The sequence below is a fragment of the Cornus florida genome, unplaced genomic scaffold (genome assembly GCF_030987335.1).
Source record: "Cornus florida cultivar Cherokee Brave unplaced genomic scaffold, ASM3098733v1 CherokeeBrave_3.0.0_Hap2_Chr01, whole genome shotgun sequence".
Taxonomy (NCBI): domain Eukaryota; kingdom Viridiplantae; phylum Streptophyta; class Magnoliopsida; order Cornales; family Cornaceae; genus Cornus; species Cornus florida.
Window position 1 is genome coordinate 46,480,104 of NW_026775571.1, and position 19,682 is coordinate 46,499,785.

Consider the following 19,682-nt stretch of genomic DNA (forward strand, 5'->3'; position numbering starts at 1 on the left):
AAGGTGATTGAAGACAACAATCTGCCATGTGCACCGAAATAAGCCAGAAGGCTGACATTGAAAGACTAGTATTAACTGCAGCACTTTTGCCTCTCTTTTTTTTTTTTTTTTTCGCCAGAAAAGGTGCCAAGAGAGAGCATGTCGCTTAGCGGCCTTGATTGGTTGATGTGTCCACTAAAATGAATTCATAAAAATTTTTAAGAATTCGTTTTAGTGAATTCGTTTTAGTGGACACATATTGTAAGACCTCGATACAAAATTAATTTCATTAGCATAATTTAAATTTAATTAAACATGATTTATATATAAATATTTTATGGACTGGGTGGTTTTGTGAAGTTTTTGTTTTGTGTTGAAATTTATTAAATAAACTAGTAGCAACTAATTGAAGGAGGAATATATATGTATACACACACACACACACCCCATGTATAGCAACTGTCAAGTGTGAGTGAATATATGAAGTGTGTGGTTAGTGTAAGTTGTGATGTGGGTATATGATATATGTGTGCTGGTGAGTTTAGTAATTGTGGTCATTCTTGTTATTATAATGGGTTAAGATATAAAGCTTCTTTTAGTAAGTGATTAAGTCATGCAAGTGGATGGCCAGCACTAACACACACACACAACACGTATTTATGTATATATATATTGTATGGATAAGGAAGAATGGTAGTGCATTTATCCTCCAAAAGTTTTATTTTTATTAAAGATATATATATAGACAAATGTGATGACTAATGGGACACATGTTGAAGTGGTTGAATGTAAGCTGGGTATGTTATGGATATGTGTTGATGTTATATATATATATATATATATATATATATATATATATATATATATATATATGTTTAGTTTTAAAGTTGTGTTTGTAAGTCTGTTTGATGACGAATTTTTAGTATGCATATTAAAGCTTCTCCAGGAAGCTTACTTTAAGGCGGTGAGAGTATACACCTTCATATATATCACATTAAGCTTAAAAAAGTCTAAGCCGGACCAGTAAAGAAAATATGGAGAAGGAAAAGAGTTAGAAGGGAAGAAAGAAAAGGGAGAAAGGAAAAGAAGCTATTGTTGGACGGTTCGTACGGAAGTACTGAGGTGGGGAAATTTGTATTTTTAATTCTATATTAGAAGTTTCTTATTTAAAGTTTCGTTCAAGTAATTATTCTTGCATATATTTCATTTATTCTACTCTTAATTATTTGCTTCAATTGTCTTTTCTCAAGAAAAATTGAATTTATAGCCGCATCATTCGTTAGTGTATTTTTTAGAAAAATTAAAAAGAAAATATTTGTCACGCGGCAAGACCATAAAGCGGGATTGATATGTAAGATTATTTATTTAATTGTGACCCACATGATTTGGACATGTGACAAATTACTTGGTAGCTAAATAAATAGATATCAATTAATATTATTTATTTTTGGTCAACTTATAATTACCTTTTTGGTAATTTCTTATTGGAGAAGTGTTTTCCTTTCTTATTCCTTACTTTGATGGAAAGTAGAATTATGTTACTAAAAAGAAAACTGGTCATCTCTCTGCCTTTAAAAAAGTGCATATACTCCATCAATTATGTACAATTAATGATACAACACGTAAAAGTTTTATGTGTGCAAAAGGCCAAGAGAGATAAACCAGTTTCCACCTTTGCCTGTTGATAAGAGTTGCAGATTAGTTCGTGATTAAAGGATCTAGACGTTGGAGTTAATTTCAACAAAGTTTAATATCATGAATCGGGGTATTTATATCTAACCATTTATTTATGCATTGTAGATATGTGAAAATCATGAAGTTCTAAGATATGGGATTCATGTAAATTTGTGATTAATGGCTTAACGAATTAATTATAGTTTACATGTAATATCAGAGCTTATGGTTTAGGAACTCGTTATTTTTCACTAAAGTTTGCATAAATAATATATATATAAATTAAAATTAAAATTAAATAATTAAATTTGTTTTGGAATCGTGGGTGCATAATGGATTAGTATGATGGATCAGATTTATTTTGGTTTGCATGATCGATTTTTCAGCATGTAAATTGATTTCCATAAATTGATTTCTTATCCTTATTGAATTATATGATAGTTGAAGTACATGTATGAGTTTGGTTTTTTATTCCGTGCATGATTAGAATAGCAATTGGAATTGAAATAATTGATTTTCCTTTTTATGTAAATCAAGGTGATGAATTTTAATACTAACTACTGGTTTTTTGTACAAACTTATATATATACTTGTTATCATATATCATTAATTACATATATGATAAATTAATGGATAATAATTTATTTTATTGTAAAAAATTAAATTTCTGGAATAATATGTGAGTTTAGAAATTTAATTTAATTTTGTTAGACATACAAATAAATTATTGTATTTGTACCCATGCATACATACATGATGAAAAATCAATTTTAAATTCATTCAATTATGATGTTCAAGTTCAAAAATAAAAATATATATTTTATTATATATATAAAGTAAAACGATATTTTTATTGAATTTTTAGACTATTAAGTTTTTGGAATTGAACTTACCTAAATTTGAATCGATTAGTATGAGTATGTGTGTATAATGTTAAATGAGTAACTTAATCATGAATTAATCATTGTCTAATTTAATATTCATATTATGTGAAGATTGGTACTACCAAAGTGGCCAATCATAATGATTGATAAATATTAATTTTTGTAGTAGACATAATTAATTATAAATTAGTTACTATCTAATTTAATATTCATATTATGTAAAGGTTGGTAGCAACCAAAGTTGCCTAATCATAATGGTTGATGAATATTAATTTTAGTGGTAAACATAATTGCAATATTTCTTGAATTATTGATACTTATAATTTTTTATGATATTAATGAATATTGAGTTTATTTAATCATGAGAAATAAATTCCCAAAGGGAATTGATCTTCAAGTGATTAAATGGGCATTAAGGGATTGTATGTATTTTTAAATTGGGTAGATATAGGATATCCAAAGGTAACTCGTCTATTTAATTTTAAAAAATACATCACCAATAAAGATATGCATATAAATACATATAAGCATCATTATTAGTATTTTATAGTTACCACCCAAACGGGTACTATAGTTATACATTGTATTTATATTTTAAAGTTATACGTACGTGTTGTTAACTCAAAACATTTTTGTTGTGAGTATTTTATCTTATTATATTTGTTTTATTATATCCCTTAATTCGCATGTTATATTTGTTATGATTCTTGATATGACTAACTTCTCATAATGGAATGAGTAAGTTGGGTTTAAAATTTAGATGTGTTAAATCTTGATTTAACATTTTAAATTGAGAAACCTACTGTTATTACTGATAAAAACAGTGAGGAAGAAAAGATTCTCCATAAAGCTTGGGAGAGATCGAACAGATTAAGCATTATGGTTATGCGAATAATTGTTCTCCATAGTAATAGTGCTAAGGAATATTTGATTATAAGAATATTTTTGTTTTGTAGATAAATATCTAAAATGAAAATTATTAATTGATATAACTACTATGCATTTTTTGTTGGTACTCGTACCATGTATGAACGTATTTTTAGATGACTAATGTTGCTGCAAAATTGAGAACCTTATGGATGATTGTGAATAAGAATTTTCTTATTCAATTTATTCTCAATTTCTTGTCTATTCAGTATGGGTCATTTCGAATTAACACTATTAAGACAAGTGGAAAATGATTTAATTGACCATTATGTTAATTTAGAAGGAGACAAGACTTAAGTAGCAAAGTAATCATTATGTTCATCTGATGACTCAAGAAGTTATAAATAAATTTTGGGAATAAGCCTGAAAAGGCATTAAGTGAGCAACACTCAAAATTAAAAGATTTAGGTCAATCTACTAAAAGAAAAGAATGTAATAATGAAAAAGTGTCATTGATGTATTGAATACTTTTAGAAAGATTACATGAAATATAAAGAATGATTCGAAAAAGAATGGTAGGCTTTTGGCTTTTGTATATTTTGAATTACTTTCTAATACATGATAGGTTGACTTAAGTACTAATATTTATATTTTTAATAAATGCAAGAATTTCTTATGGCCTAAACCACAAATTCAAATAAGAATTTCTTATTTGTGATAATTGGGAAAAAAAGTTTTGTTGAAACCATTGTGACATTATGTTTAATGTTAGATAGTGGATTTTATTTAAATTATTTTAAACTTTTTATGTTTATTTAATTTTCTATAATTTGATATTATTTTAAAACTTTATGTTAATGGTTTTTTATTTAAATTGGATAATAATGTTTATTCAAGAAATTCTAATTTGTGAGTTATGGTATTATTGTTAATGATTTCTGTAAATTCAAACTTGATAGTTTATTTATTAAAAACCTTTTGATCTTGCATCATAATGTTAGAATTTATCGTAGCCCAATTAATAGAAAATTTATCTTTCTTGTGGCATAAAAGATTAGGTCAATATCTAGTGAAATGTTAGAAAAATTAGTAAATGATGTGATTATTCTAAATCTAAACTTTACTGATTTTGGTATGTGTGTGGATTGTATTATGGGTAAACAAACCAAACACACAAAGAAATGAGTCACAATAAGTACATAGCTTCTTGAAATTATTTATACAGACATTTGTAGACCTTCTGATGTTCCATCTTTTGGAGGAGAAAAATATTTTATCGTCTTTATGGTTGATTTTTCACGTTATGGATAAATCTATTTGTTGTATGAAAAATCTCAAGCAGTGGGTACTCTTGAAGTATACATAAATGAGGTTGAAAAATAACTAAATAGAAAAGTGAAAATCATAAGGTCATATAGAGGTAGTGAATATTATGAAAAGTATGATGAAACGGGTTAATACTCTAACCGTTTATTAAACTCCTTGAAATGTATGACATTTGTATTCAATACACTTTGATATACATGGCACAGCAGAAGCGTGTACTTGTAAGGCGTAATCGTCCTCTAATGGAATTGGTTAGAAGTGTGTTAAATAATTCCTCGTTACCCATAATGTTGTGGATGTTAAGTAATCTAAAGGGTACAAGTTTTACTATCCTAAACATAGTATGATAATTATTGAAACCGATAATGACATATTCATTGAGAATGGTAAAGTCAGTGGGAGTGATAAAAATAAGAATGTGATCATTTAAGAAATTATGGTATAAATTTATTTATTCATAAAGAAATAATTGTTTCTTCAGTTGTTGAACCGTATAATAACAAAAAATAATTAAATGATCAATAACTCCATAATGAGATTATTACCAATGAATAGATTGTAAAAGAACCACAAAGAATAATATTAAAATGATCTCAAAAAAGAGATCTGCTATTCCGGATGACTATGTGGTATATCTGCAAGAATTTAATTTTGATTAATTTTCTGAATGGGGTTTAGAAAAAGGAAGTCTATATGGAACAACCTGAAGACTTCACATTATAGAGTAAAGAATACATGGTCTGTAAACTTAAGATATCAATATATGGATTTAAACAAGCTTACCGATAATGGTATATTAAGTTAAATGATACCATTATTTCTTTTGGTTTTAAGGAAAATACTGTTGATCGGTGTATAAACCAGAAGGTTAGTGGGAGTAAGTTTATATTTATGATTCTATATATATTGATGATATTTTGTTTGCTAGTAGTGATTTCAGTTTATTATATGAAACTAAAAATTATCTATAAGAACTTTGAAATGAAATATATGAATGAGGCATCCTACGTGATAGGAACAGAAATATTCCATGATAGATCACGTGAATTTTTAGAATTATCTCAGAAAGCATATATTGAAAGAGTTCTACAAAGATTTGGTATGGAAAATTATTCAACCGGTATTGTTCCATACATAAAAGGGGATAAATTCAGCCTAATGCAGTCCCAAATAATGAGTTAGCTAGAATGTAAAAAAAATGAAAAATATTCCTTATGCATATGTTGTGGAGTTTGGTATATTTACAAGTTGGTAAAGGATAAAAGATTATATGCTCATACTTAGTAAGACATTTTTATGAATATGTGGATAATAATTAATTCGCAATTGGTTATTTGTTTCTTTTGGCTGGATGAACAACATTATGAAAAAGTGCAAAGTAATTTATTATTACTTTGACTATTATAAATTTTTAATTTGTAGCATGCTTTGAGGTTACAATTTATGTTTGCAGAATTTATTTCAGAATTTGGAGTTATGGGTACCATTTTCAAATTACTAAAAATTTATGCTACAATTATTGATCTTCTTGTATGAAAAATGATACGTATTCTAAAGTTGAAATACTTTATCATTAAAGAAGATGTTTAGAAATAATGAATGCCTATTGAATATATAAATACACAACTTATGATTGCAATTCATTAACGAATGGACTACCACCCGAGACATTTATGGAACATGTTAGAAGAATGGGTCTTGAATGTAGTCAATGATGATTATTTTTTAATTGTGAATTGGTTAACAGTGCTTATATATATTTGACATTTTGCGCTGATTAAATGTATTTATGATATTTCCTATTAATTAATATACATGTACGTATTGCTTTAATAAATAGTAATAGGAATAGTCTTAGTAAAGACATTATTATTAGATCATTATTGATACTTCTCATTTATAGATTATGTTGAATAGGTTACTAGTGTTGTGGTACATAGAAGGGACTGTGTCATTTAGGGACATATAACCGCCATGACTTGCATTGGTAGTTTGTTTACCATGGTATTTATGATGACCAACTTAATACCTTAATCTGATTTATGGTGCACACTAATGACTATTTTACTAAACCACTACAGAAATTATCATATGTGCCAAATGGGAGAATGTAAGATTATTTATTTAATTGTGGCCCACATGATTTGGACATGTGACATGTTACTTTGTGGCTAAATAAATTAATATCAATTAATATTATTTATTTTTGGTCAACTTATAATTACCTTTTTGGCAATTTCTTATTGGAGAAGTGTTTTCCTTTCTTATTCCTTACTTTGATGGAAAGTGGAATTATATTACTAAAAGGAAAACTGGTCATCTCTCTGCCTTTAAAAAAGTGTATATACTCTATCAATTATGTACAATTAATGATACAACACGTAAAAGTTTTATGTGTGCAAAAGGCCGAGAGAAATTAGTTTTCATCTTTGTCTGTTGATCAGAGTTGCAAATTAGTTTGTGATTAAAGGATCTAGACGTTGGAGTTAATTTCAACAAAGTTTGATATCATAAATCGAGGTATTTATATCTAACTATTTATTTATGCATTATAGATATGTGAAAATCATGAAGTTCTAAGATATGGGATTCATATAAATTTGTGATTAATGGCTTAACATAAATTATTAAAGTTTACATGATAAGGTTAAAACGGATAATAGAACAACAATCCTCAACTTGAAGAAAATTACTACCAAATCTCTGATATTCGTACGACCCAACTACTCTGTCCTTGCCAGCGAAAAAGTACTCCGCACAAGGCGCATGTTAACCATTACTGTTGTTCTATCACCAGTCGCCCACTTTGCAAATCTACCAAATCTCTGATATTCGTATGACCCGACTATTCTGTCCTTGCCAGCGAAAGAGTACTCCGCACAAGGTGCATGTTAACCATCACTATTGTTCTATCACCAATCACCTACTTTGCTTACCTAACCACATTTTCATTCATTCATTCCTTTGTTAATTTCAAACACCAAAATAAAACACACACATAAAAGAAAAATTAAAAAAGCTACTAAAGAAATAGTAAAAGGGAATCGAAACCCTAAGATATGTTAAAATGTTTTTCCTAATTGATCAATATGTTAAAATGTTGATTTCAATTGAAAAGGGAATCGAAACACAAATCTTAATTATCAAAATTTTGGTAGTAATTTAATGAAATAAAACTTCTTTCAAAATAACAAGTCAATGTATAAAGTTTCTAAGCTCTTCTTCTATTAAATATTTGCATATTAATAGATCTCTTATGAGGCATCATGTTAGTGTCCAACACCAAACTCATGCATAGTTATAGACACGTGTTTCACACTTTATGACCGTATCTATCATTTAAAAATGAATTTTATTATTCCAAACACGTGGTCGACGTATTACACTATTCATCTAATATAAAACAAACACGAAGTTCAATTTCAAAGAACAAAAATATAATGCGAAAGAATACTCCGCACAAGGCTCATGTTAACCATCACTATTGTTCTATCACTAGTCACCCACTTTGCAAATCTACCAAATCTTTGATATTCGTACGACCCGACTACTCTGTCCTTGCCAGCAAAAGAGTACTCTGCACAAGGCGCATGTTAACCATCACTATTGTTCTATCACCAGTCACCTATTTTGCTTACCTAACCAACCTTTTCATTCGTTCATTCCTTTATTAATTTCAAACACCAAAATAAAACACATACATAAAAGAAAAATTAAAGAAGCTACTAAAGAAATAGTAAAAGGGAATCGAAACCCTAAGATATGTTAAAATGTTTTTCCTAATTGATCAATATGTTAAAATGTTGATTTCAATTGAAAAGGGAATCGAAACACAGAGCTTAATTATCAAAATTTTGGTAGTAATTTAATGAAATAAAACTTCTTTCAAAATAACAAGTCAATGTATAAAGTTTCTAAGCTCTTCTTCTATTAAAGATTTGCATATTAATAGATCTCTTATGAGGCATCATGTTAGTGTCCAACACCAAATTCATGCATAGTTATAGACACGTGTTTCACACTTTATGACCGTATCTATCATTTAAAAATGAATTTTATTATTTCAAACACTTGGCCGACGTATTACACTATTCATCTAATATAAAACAAACACGAAGTTCAATTTCAAAGAACAAAAATATAACTATAATAATGAGATAGGATAGTAATATCTATATAATATAATACATATATACATTTATATATTTAAGTATAGTTCATTCTCTAACTTATGTAACTTTAGTATATAATTTATAAAGGGTAAAGTACAGCCACACCCCCTGAAATTTGGCAAAAGGACTCTCAGATGAAACTTACATGTTTTTTGGACAAAGACACCCCCTGAAGGTTTAAAAATGGACAAAGACACCCCTTTACATGAGAAATTGACCAAATTACCCTTTGACCGTTTAGGAGACTTTTTTAACTTTACAATTTAATAAATTGGACCAATCTATCCTCATGAACAATTTATGCATTAAAAAAAAAAAAAAAAAAAATTATGTTGTTCACTTTTTTTTTTTTTTGTTATTTACTTTATAAATGTCTCAAATTCTTAAAAATGTAGACATCTAAAATGCTTTTTTGATCCAATACATATATTTCAAATAAATTATATATAACAACCCTGGATTTTTTACAAACTCAGTGTGTCTTGTAATGACCCGAACTGGATCCAGAATGTGAAAGTAAAAGATGAAAAAATAGTCTCAAGAGACACAACATGTCCCTAAGACACCAATGTGACCCTCAATGAGGTCACGGAATCCAAAGAAAACAAATACGGAAGCAACAATTTAAAAAGGGACAAGAATAACCCTAGGGGGCAAAATGGTCATTTCATATAGAAATGGATGCTACCAAACATACCATTGGAAAGACAACAAAAAATTAATGAAGTTAGACTCAAGAATCGCCTGATTCGGAATCCGGACGGAAAAGATATCAAGTCCCGAAGTCAAAGGAAGGAAACCCTGTCCCGGTTTGAACCAAATTCTAACACTACCTTACTAAAGTATGAATAACTTGAGTTACAAATTGAATCTGAAGCTCTAATTGGTACCGTTGGAAATCTTATTTCAACGCGGTCAATTTAGACTCAAGAACGGACCAATTCTAACTTAAAACGAGTGAGATATGGCCCGTTGAAGAAAAATGTCTGGAACAGGAACTGTTCCCGCGGGGGCCCGCCCAAAAGTGGCGGGGGCCCGCCAAACACGGCAGATTCTCGCGGGCCCCGCCAGAACACTGCGGGGGCCTGCCAAATGGGGCAGTGGGGTGGTCTTGAACCTCAAAAAATGCAGAAATAGTGTTTTTGCAGAAAATTGAGTTTGGAGCGCGGTTTACCAGGTCAAGATGACGTTTTTCGGAAAAACCCGAAGAAGAAACTCCTTATAAAATCACATTTTCTATGTGAAGGAGTCAAGAACGGAATTTATTTCCTAAAGAAAATCCCCAAAATGCCCTTAAGCTAGAATTTTCAATAAAAGGATGAAATGAGTCTATAGGAGGTTCAAAACACAAACGAAAGGGTTTTTCCCGGAAACGATCATGCACGCAGACGTAACTTACCTATTAGGACGCACTACAATGATCCACGGCTTAAAAATATTGCTGATACAAAATTTAACCCCCCAACGGCCAAAAAGGCGAAAATGCACTTGAAATGGAAAATTTGAAATTTAAAATTTACAAATGACTTCAAATTACCGTTTGGCCTTTGGCCACACCTCATACATGATTAATGAGATCCTATGAAAGAATAGAAATGAAATTCCCACACCCAATGCAAGCATAGTGAAGCAATGACTCGGCATTTTCCAATATTTTCATAATATTTCAAGAAATCAAAAGTTACATTTGATACAAAATACATGTCATTGGCCTCCGGCCTCATCTCATACATGTCGAATACATTGTAAGGAGTGTACTTATGTACACATTACATACATGAAATCACATATACACATTTTTACAAACAAGACTACAAATGGCATTGCAAGCCAACATTTACAAGAATTGAAACCTTCAAGTCTTCAATCATCCAAGCAATGACGAACATCACGAACTAAGTCTTCGTACCTGATCAAAACCCCCAGTAACCTCGGGGTGAGTAAACAAGTTTACTCGTAGAGAATGAGCATGCATCGTCTCGATTTCTTTCAGATTTTTAGACTAACATGATACAGTTCAAAAGGGGTCATGCCACCTAACGTCTATATCAAGATGAGACTCAGGGATCATCCTAAGCTACTCATGCAATTGAAATGAACTGCGGCATACAAGTGTACATGCTCAAGTATACTAATCCATATTAAGACAAGTCATGCAATGTCTAAGCATATCTACTCAAGTACACATTTAATGTGGGAAACTCGTAAATCAAGTGCACAACCACAAGTATACTAAACTAATAAGATTGCACATGTGACAAGTATACATAGCGCAAGTATACTAAACCATATTAAGACAAGTCATGCAATGTCTAAGCATATTTACACATGGATGCATTTTATACGGAAATCTCGTAAATCAAGTATACCGACACAAGTATATTAAGCAAAAAGAGATACGCCAAAAGCAAGTATGCACGGCACAAGCATACTAAATGAAATTTAAACTCACAGAGCAAGTATACAAGTTCAAGTATACTAAATATGATTCAAATATCCAAAGCAAGAATTAATTCTCAGGTTACAAGTAATCCATGATTAACAACTTGAAATTAAATGCGAAATCAAATAGTGGAAAGACTAGGACATGCGGTCTCTAGACCAAGCAGGTATTTTCGGGTAATTACGACCCACAAGGTACCACCTAGTGCGCACTTATGACTTAAAAGACTCTTGTCTCCGTACTAGAGCCAAACCATAACCATCACATAAATTATGTCCTCACAAGCTTTCCAAAACCAATAATTTCAAAACTTATACAAAAATCAAATACAAATTATCACATTCCATGCACAAGTAAGGTTGATTCCACACAAATCATGTCCTAGAATTCAAGTCTAGATAGCATATGACATGTCAAGTCTCCAATATACAATTTATACACCAAAATAAGAATATTTTACAACAATTGAGCCACATTACCATACTAAGCTACAAGTACTAAATAAGTCCTAATTTAGTAACTAGCTTCCAAGGTAAACAATTGTAATATTCTAATAAGCTATATACCTACACAAGATACATTTAAACAAGCTATGCAAAACAATGATATCACATATCATGCTAAGTCAAATTATCATTTTAAGAGGCCACAAGTACTAATTCCACAACAAGTTAGTAGCATGCTCACAAGGTAATTAAACGTACTACATTTTAAGGGACTATCAACCTAACATTCAAGGTCTCTAGATTTCAAATCAATTCCAAATAACCTCAATTTAATATATGGTAAACAACATAACATGCTCATTTCAGATATTAAATCGAAAGAGCAAAACGAGCAAGACATCATCATGTATAATTTAATTAACTTAAATTAGTTAAATCTCTAATTTTTTCAAAGTTGTTTAAATGATCCTAAATAAATATATATCAAAGACTAAGTCATGGCCATACCATATATCAAGTCAAAATTGAAAAACAAGCAAGATAAAATTAAATAGAATTTAAATCAAATTAAATCCATTTAAACCTCTAGATTTGAAAACTCATTCAAATGGCTCCAATTAATTACATAACAAAGATCAAGTGAAAGTCATGCCATATACGAAGTCAAAAGTGAATTATATGCAAGTTACAACAATAATTAATTTATCAAATTAACATTAGGCATACATACAGCTTACATATCATTACAAAAGTAAGTAATTCACTTAGAAAATAAATTATAACACCCCCTACCTCATTAGAGAAGAATCTCTCTAGAATCCAAGGCAAATCAACACAAAATGGCAAACCCTTCAAGAGTTATGAAGAAGAGGATGAGGGGAACAAAAAGTATTCCCAATGTTAAGCTTGGAAATCAATGGAAGGCTCTCAAAAATCAAGGTCAATGCCTAAAGCTTCAAGCTCCATCTATGGAGGTTAGGGTTCTAATAAGAAAGAAAATGATCTAATGTGAAAATGTGTGAGTGGAGGAAATAGAAATCCTCCACTCACTAGGTGATCCTACACCATGGTCAACACACATACCTATGGTCAATTGCACAAAAACCCTTCTTTAAAACCATAATCCCAAAGTGGCCCAAAAGTAATTTGCAAGGCTTAATTGTGAGCCTACACTTGTCACAAATCTAAGGCTCCATCCTAGGCTTAATCTCAAGCCTACACTTGTCAACCATCCAAGCTAACAAGTGCACCAATCCTAGGCCAACAAGTAAGTGAATCTCCACCCTTCACATGCCATCATCCAAGGCATCAAAGTGTTTCCACACAAATGTCAACAAGTGGATCAATGAGAGTGTGACACTTGTCACACTTTTCGGAAATTGCAAAAAGGTCATTTTTGAAAATATCTTCCAATTTTAATTACAAAATGGTCCCTAAGACGAAAAATAATTACTTTACATAATTACTCTAAAACCCCACAAGTTAAGATTAATTACCAAAAGTCATGCATCCATTCCTTTTACAAGAAAAGTAAACATTTAATATGCTTTTCTACAAAGTAAAAATACACATAGTATGAAATTTAAATATCATGGATGCCGGCAAAACTAGAATTAAATCCGAACACGAAACGTGAGGTTGTGCCAACAATTTGACAAACGAGAAAAGACAAAAGATGAATAGTGTCGAAAAACAAAAAGTGTGGAAATGACTCGGTCCTCAAAGAAAATTGTCAACTCAAAGGAAAGAGTCTCAGAAACCATTTCTGGGCACTCAAGACGACACTAAACGACAAGAAACAGAACTCGGAAAAGAAAACTAAACTGAAAAAAATTTATCCGTAAAATTCTAAAGAAAAAGGAAAGGAAAGAAATGACTGGGTCATTACATTATATTTTGTTATTACTTTTTTTTTTTTTCTTTTTCTTTTAAAAAATTAAGATGCTTAACTCTTTCATCTAAAAAAATTAAACCAATCTCTTTTCCTTAAAAATAAAAAATATGGTACCGGTATAACTTTATGCATTTTAAATTATATATCAAATATTATGCATTTCCCAACATAAAAGGGAAAAATAATAATAATAAAATAAAGGGAAAAAAAATAATAAAACAAAGGGAAAAAGAAAAAGAAAAAGGCATGCATGAAGTTAAGATGCATAAAGTTATACTGGTACCTATTTTCTTTTTTGTTGGGAAATGCATAATATTTTATATATAATTTAAGATGCATAAAGTTATACCGGTACCATATTTTTTATTTTTAAGGAAAAAAGATTGGTTTAATTTTTTTAGATGAAAGAATTAAGCATTTTAATTTAAAGATAAAAATAAAAAAGAAAAAAAATAATAACAAAATATAATTTATTTGAAATATATGTATTGAATAAAAAAATCATTTTAGGCGTTTACATTTTTAAGAAGTTGAGACATTTATAAAGTAAATAACAAAACAAAAAAAAAAAATTGAACAATATAAAGTTTTTTTTTACCTTTTTTTTATGCATAAATTATTCATGAGGGTAGATTGGTCCAATTTATTAAATTGTAAAGTTAAAAAAGTCTCTAAAATGGTTAAAGGATAATTTAATCAATTTTTCATGTAAAGGGATATCTTTATCCATTTTTAAACTTTCAAACCTCAAGGAGTGTGACTGTACTTTACCCATTTATAAATTAATTAAAATTATATGATTGTCTCCTTCAATAAAAATAAAATGAAAATTTACATTTATATTATCTATGTCCACGCCAAGTTCGTGTCAAAAATTTGACGCGTCATCATACCGCATACGTATTCATATTTCTTAGCCTGATATGAATAGCATCCACGCGAGAACAATCTATTGTTTAAAGAGTAGGACTTTCCGATGATTTAGAGAATTATTATTGTTGTTGTAGTATCAGTTAGCAAATTGTTTACCCCATTAACGAAATAAAAGTAAGAGAATAAAATTGAAAAAAAATAAAAATAAAAATACATAGTCAATAATTGAAATTGAACCGTGAATTAACAGTTCCGAACCCGAACCCAACTGGAATTGTAAATTAACAGCTCCTAATTTTGGAATCGGAAAACAACCAAAATGACAATTCTGTTCGTTTCGTACCTGCTCACCAGTTCCAACCAAAGTAGAAAAAGAAAAACCATTACGCATAGCGTATGCAAAACTCGAGATAAATATATAAAAACCATTACCCATTACCTACTGTCAATCCACCTGCTTAAGATGCTGGGAGGGAAAAAAAATGAAGTTTGTTAACCTAAATTTTTTATCAGTGGATCGAATAAGGGTTGCAAAATTGGATAGAGACACACATAAACAAATATATGTTGTTGAATATACACCATAATATTGATTTATGATGCTACTAAATTTATGCACGCACATTATGTAAGTGGGAACACTGATGTACTTCAAGATACTGTCTATTGCTTCAAAATGAGTCCCAGACATTGGCTATCACCGATCTTGTCCGATCTTGGCGAGCACATCTGTGCACACTGATTGCTCTCCAAGAGCATTGCTAAGGTGACACAATATGACTTTGGCCAATATATCAGAAATGGGATCTCTGTGGGTGAATCCATATTGTCATCGAACCAATCAGAATAAAACGTGTTCTCTCTAAGCGCCAAAGCTTCCTCGTGCCAAGGACTACATGTCTCCTTTGAAATAGCAGCCCCTAACCTCAAAATTCCCCTACTCCTTAATCAAATGGACAACGTGAGGGCAGTGATAGAACAGTAGACATTCCGACAATCATTGCCTCCAAGAAAGAAATTGCCCTCATAAAAGTTTACATCAGACTACATGGTAGAAGAACGATCAATGACACCAAAAGTAAACTCTGGACCAAAATTACTCAAAATCAATTAATAATACATCTTTTTCTGCATTTAAATCTAACTGTAACCTCTACAGAACCTAAGACATGTTATACATTGCCTGAGCGTAATTAGGAATCTCATCATTCAAACATATTCAGGAATGTTGTTTCGTAAATAAAGGCATGTTATTTGTTCAACTTGTCCGTATGAACATCCTTCTAATCACGTCTAAGGTTCGACTCCTCTTGAGTGCAAAAAATTCCTTGAGGGGGGGTGTGTGAGTATGTATAAATGGGGAGATAATAAAGACCTTTAGAATATATAATAAAGAATGACTTTGCCTTCCTTGAAACCAAATCCTAAATGATCCATGAGACTGTTTTCCACTTCTCCTAAATACAAATATTCCATACACAATAAAGCTATTTCCGGTCTGCAGCACGCTACATATAACTTCAAAATACACTAATTGAAAAATGTGAGCCCTTAGTTCTTCTTCTTATGAAGATTTGCATATTAATAGATCTCTCATACATGAAAGTTAAATTCAGTGAAAAAGGTTTTACCATAAGAAAAATACTTGCCTACTCACCAGTGAGTAGGAAGTTCATGCTTACCATTGATATGGCTCAACAACAAAGTGACAAGTGTCCCAACAATATAAAATAAAATAAAAATAGAAGATTTGAGAAGTTATTTGGGTTAAACCCAAGATCCAAATCAAACCCATATCTAATTCTCTCTTTCTCATACTACTCTATTGTCCTAATTCCCAAGGAATAACTACTTCAAGTATCTTGCTCAAACCAAATCCATGGAAGGAATTGGATTAGAATTTTCGATTGTGGGTAATAAGATTTCATGTGTGAACTAATATATATATATATATTGATATTGTTCTTTTGAAGCACGACTTGTGTTGTTTAGCCTTTCTTTCGTTGCCCTCTTGTTGACAGGAAAGAAAACGGAAGAAAGAAAAATCAAATTGTTTGTGTAAAGGTAGATGCTTGAACTTGTTAATGGGGTCTTTTGTCCGTCCTCTATCACAGGTGAAAATAAATATGAATCTATGATTGTCTTATAATTAATTAACTAAAAAGAATTCTTAAGATAAACAGATTTTATTTTGATACCAAATCATGACTAAATACTTTCTTTTATTTATTTGAATAATGTTAGTAAGCCTATTTTAACTCAAATACTCTAGCAAGGAGTGACTAGGTTTTCAATAGAGTTTTAAGCCTCACCATCATCGAAAATCTTAATCAAATTCCTTCTATGGAATTTTTTTTCCCCTAGTTTTCTTTGGATTTGACATGAGCAAGATTCTTGAAGTTGTGATCCCATATTGTTGCGCCACATCGGTGGTAAGCATGAGTAGACAAGTATTGTCCTTTACATAATATATGAAAGAAGTGACAGATTAGGACACGTAGGACTCTGTAGCAATAAGGAGATCATAGAAAGTTAAACCTGGAGACAAAAGTTTTACATGAATGAATAGACAAGTAAGGGCACATAGGACTATTTAGCCATAATGAAATCAAAGACACATGAAAATTACCCCTAGCCCTACATAAATAATAAGTCATCTTACTAGTAAAACAAGGCAATCCACCAAACCAGGGTAAATGGTATATAAATACACACACCAACAATCACAAACAACCTCATGAGTATTCTGCGTTAATAGAAAAGAACTAATAATTGAAAGATACAGCCACTCAGATGGAGCTATGAAGCAATTCTGCTAGTAGTCAAAATTTAACAAAAAAATAGAGCATATTTCGTAACATTGCAGATGAAAAACGTAATTATGAAAATTTCCAACATGCGACAAAGTCGACGGAGAAAGCTGATGCAATCTTACCTCTTCTCATACCGTTTCAGCCACCAAAAAACCTTATAGAAGTGATTATAGAATTAGTTCTTAGATGGCAGACCATAAAGGCGGCCAAATCATTTTGATAGAAACTCAAATACACCATATTGTTAGTCCTCTGCTGTTCCCAGCATATCTAGCAGTTACCCACTTCTCTGATTCCACATTGTCCTACAATCTAGTATTGAATCCTTCAAATCCTATCTCACCCTCATACGCTTTTATTACCTCAGGAGCTACCTCCTTATACTTGGTCAGAAACCTGGTCTCAAAATACTTTTTGTTAAAAGTTAACGCCCAAACCAATTCTACCTCCTTCCTAATCAAACCCTTTGACATTAGAACTTGCAGAACAGAACATCTTGGAATGATTCTACTTTCCAAACTAAATTTAAAAAGATATGGGCATTTAGCAATCTCTGATGCTCTTAACCCCGCCTTGTTTACGAAGAAATCCATGAGTTTCCTAATCTTCTTCTCTGAGGAAATCATACACAGCGGTTCCAATTTGAATGCCGAATTAAAATCGCTTTCAGACCAACCAAAGCTCATATAAGCTTCCTTCTTCTTCTCCCAATTGAGTTTGCTAATTGCCGACATTAAACTGACAGCCAATAAGAATGATCGTGTTTTGGGATCAAAACCCATTTCCTTAATTGCATCAGTAACCTCTTTAAACACATCAACACTCAACATTAGTGCGCAAGGCTTTAAGATGATCATTTTCCCAATATGGGATTCAGGCACACTATGAGCCCTCAAGGTGTAGATATTTGGCACCATAACTTTTTCAACATTGAACTGTAACACACGGCTACATCGTTTGAGAGCACAAATTAAATTCTCATTGGTCCTTATGTATCGTTTAAGGAAATCACATGTGGGTTTGATTTGGTTTTCTAAACTGCTCCTTAAGACGCTATTTGAACAAAGAATCCTAGGCAAATCAGGTCCTACAATACCCAAAGATTCAAAATACTCAATTTTGGGTCTCAAAGTTCTCTCTGGATCAGCCAAAATTAAAGTTGGGTATGTAGAAATTAGGCGTGAAATGTGTTTTTCAGTGAAGGCATGCGACCTTAGGAGCTCAAGAACCGAGTCCGGTTTCTCTGTGCTCTTAATGTTGATCTTCTTAGAAGCTGAGATAGCAGATTCTAGAGACAACCCACATGACTTTGTGAGGTAAGAGATCGTGAAAGCTTGTTTCTCAGTGAAATTTGAGTTGCTTGCAATTGATTGGGTTTCAAAAAAACGAAAAAATGTGGGTGTATTTTGTTTGATTCTGTGAGTGTCGTATATGAAATGAAAGATGGGTGATAGAGACTTACAGGATCTGAAAGTCATAGTGTTAAAGCGAATTCAATGTTGCCCTCTGTGCTGTGCAGCCTGTGCTCGATCTTCCACAAGTTTCACGATTAAACCCTAGCCCTAGGGAGAGTGACTCAGAAACACATATTCCTTCATTGTGAGTTGAGTTAACGAGTCATAATCTATGTGACCCAATAGTCAACATCTCAGAACATAAAAGTTTTGGGCCTGTATTGGGCTCTTAATCAGGGTGCAAGGCCTCTCCCTGTATTTAAAATCATTCCTAATAGGTTGAGGGACGAATTTAGAAAGGGATTTTAAAATAATGGGGTGGCAAGGTTCGACACGACCTGTCGATATGATTTGCAAGTTGAGTAGGTTTGAGTTGAGTTTAAACGAATTCGAGTTGTTAACGGATTAACATAATTAATTTGTTTAGTCAATCGTATCGTGTTTTGGTTGAAAAATTCAACCTGTATAACTTATTTATACCCGTTTAAACATGTCATAAATAAATTTATATTTAAGTTCCAAAATAACTATCTAATATCTTGTAATTTGCTCTTTTGTAAATTAAAGACTATTTAATAATTTGATTTGATTGAAACTTATATTTTTTTAGTTGTTATTGTTTTATTGAGTATTATTAATAATTTAAATAATATAATATTTTATTTTACTAAAAAGGTCATTAAATGTGTAACTCGTTTAATAAACAGATTAATTCGTAACTATTTTTTAAAGATTCAATATCGTTACAACAGAATGAGGTGGTACTGACATTTGTGAGTTTACATGTGTAATAATGATTTACGTTTTAATTTATAAGTAGGCCATATTTAATAACGTCGTTCAACACCTAAAAAGGT

General features: G+C 31.0%; 1 protein-coding gene across 1 annotated transcript; it reads right to left on the reverse strand.

The window, feature by feature from the left end:
• Window positions 1–17,676: 17,676 nt before the first annotated feature.
• On the reverse strand, window positions 17,677–18,849 carry LOC132271568 (transcription termination factor MTERF5, chloroplastic-like). The gene has a single exon (XM_059773000.1). It carries the CDS (start codon window positions 18,847–18,849, stop codon window positions 17,677–17,679), a length of 1,173 nt encoding a protein of 390 aa, XP_059628983.1.
• Window positions 18,850–19,682: the final 833 nt, after the last annotated feature.

What these genes read in the sequence shown, in the direction of transcription:
- LOC132271568 (XM_059773000.1), bottom strand. Translation starts at nt 18,849, where the DNA reads ATGACTTTCAGATCCTGTAAGTCTCTATCACCCATCTTTCATTTCATA.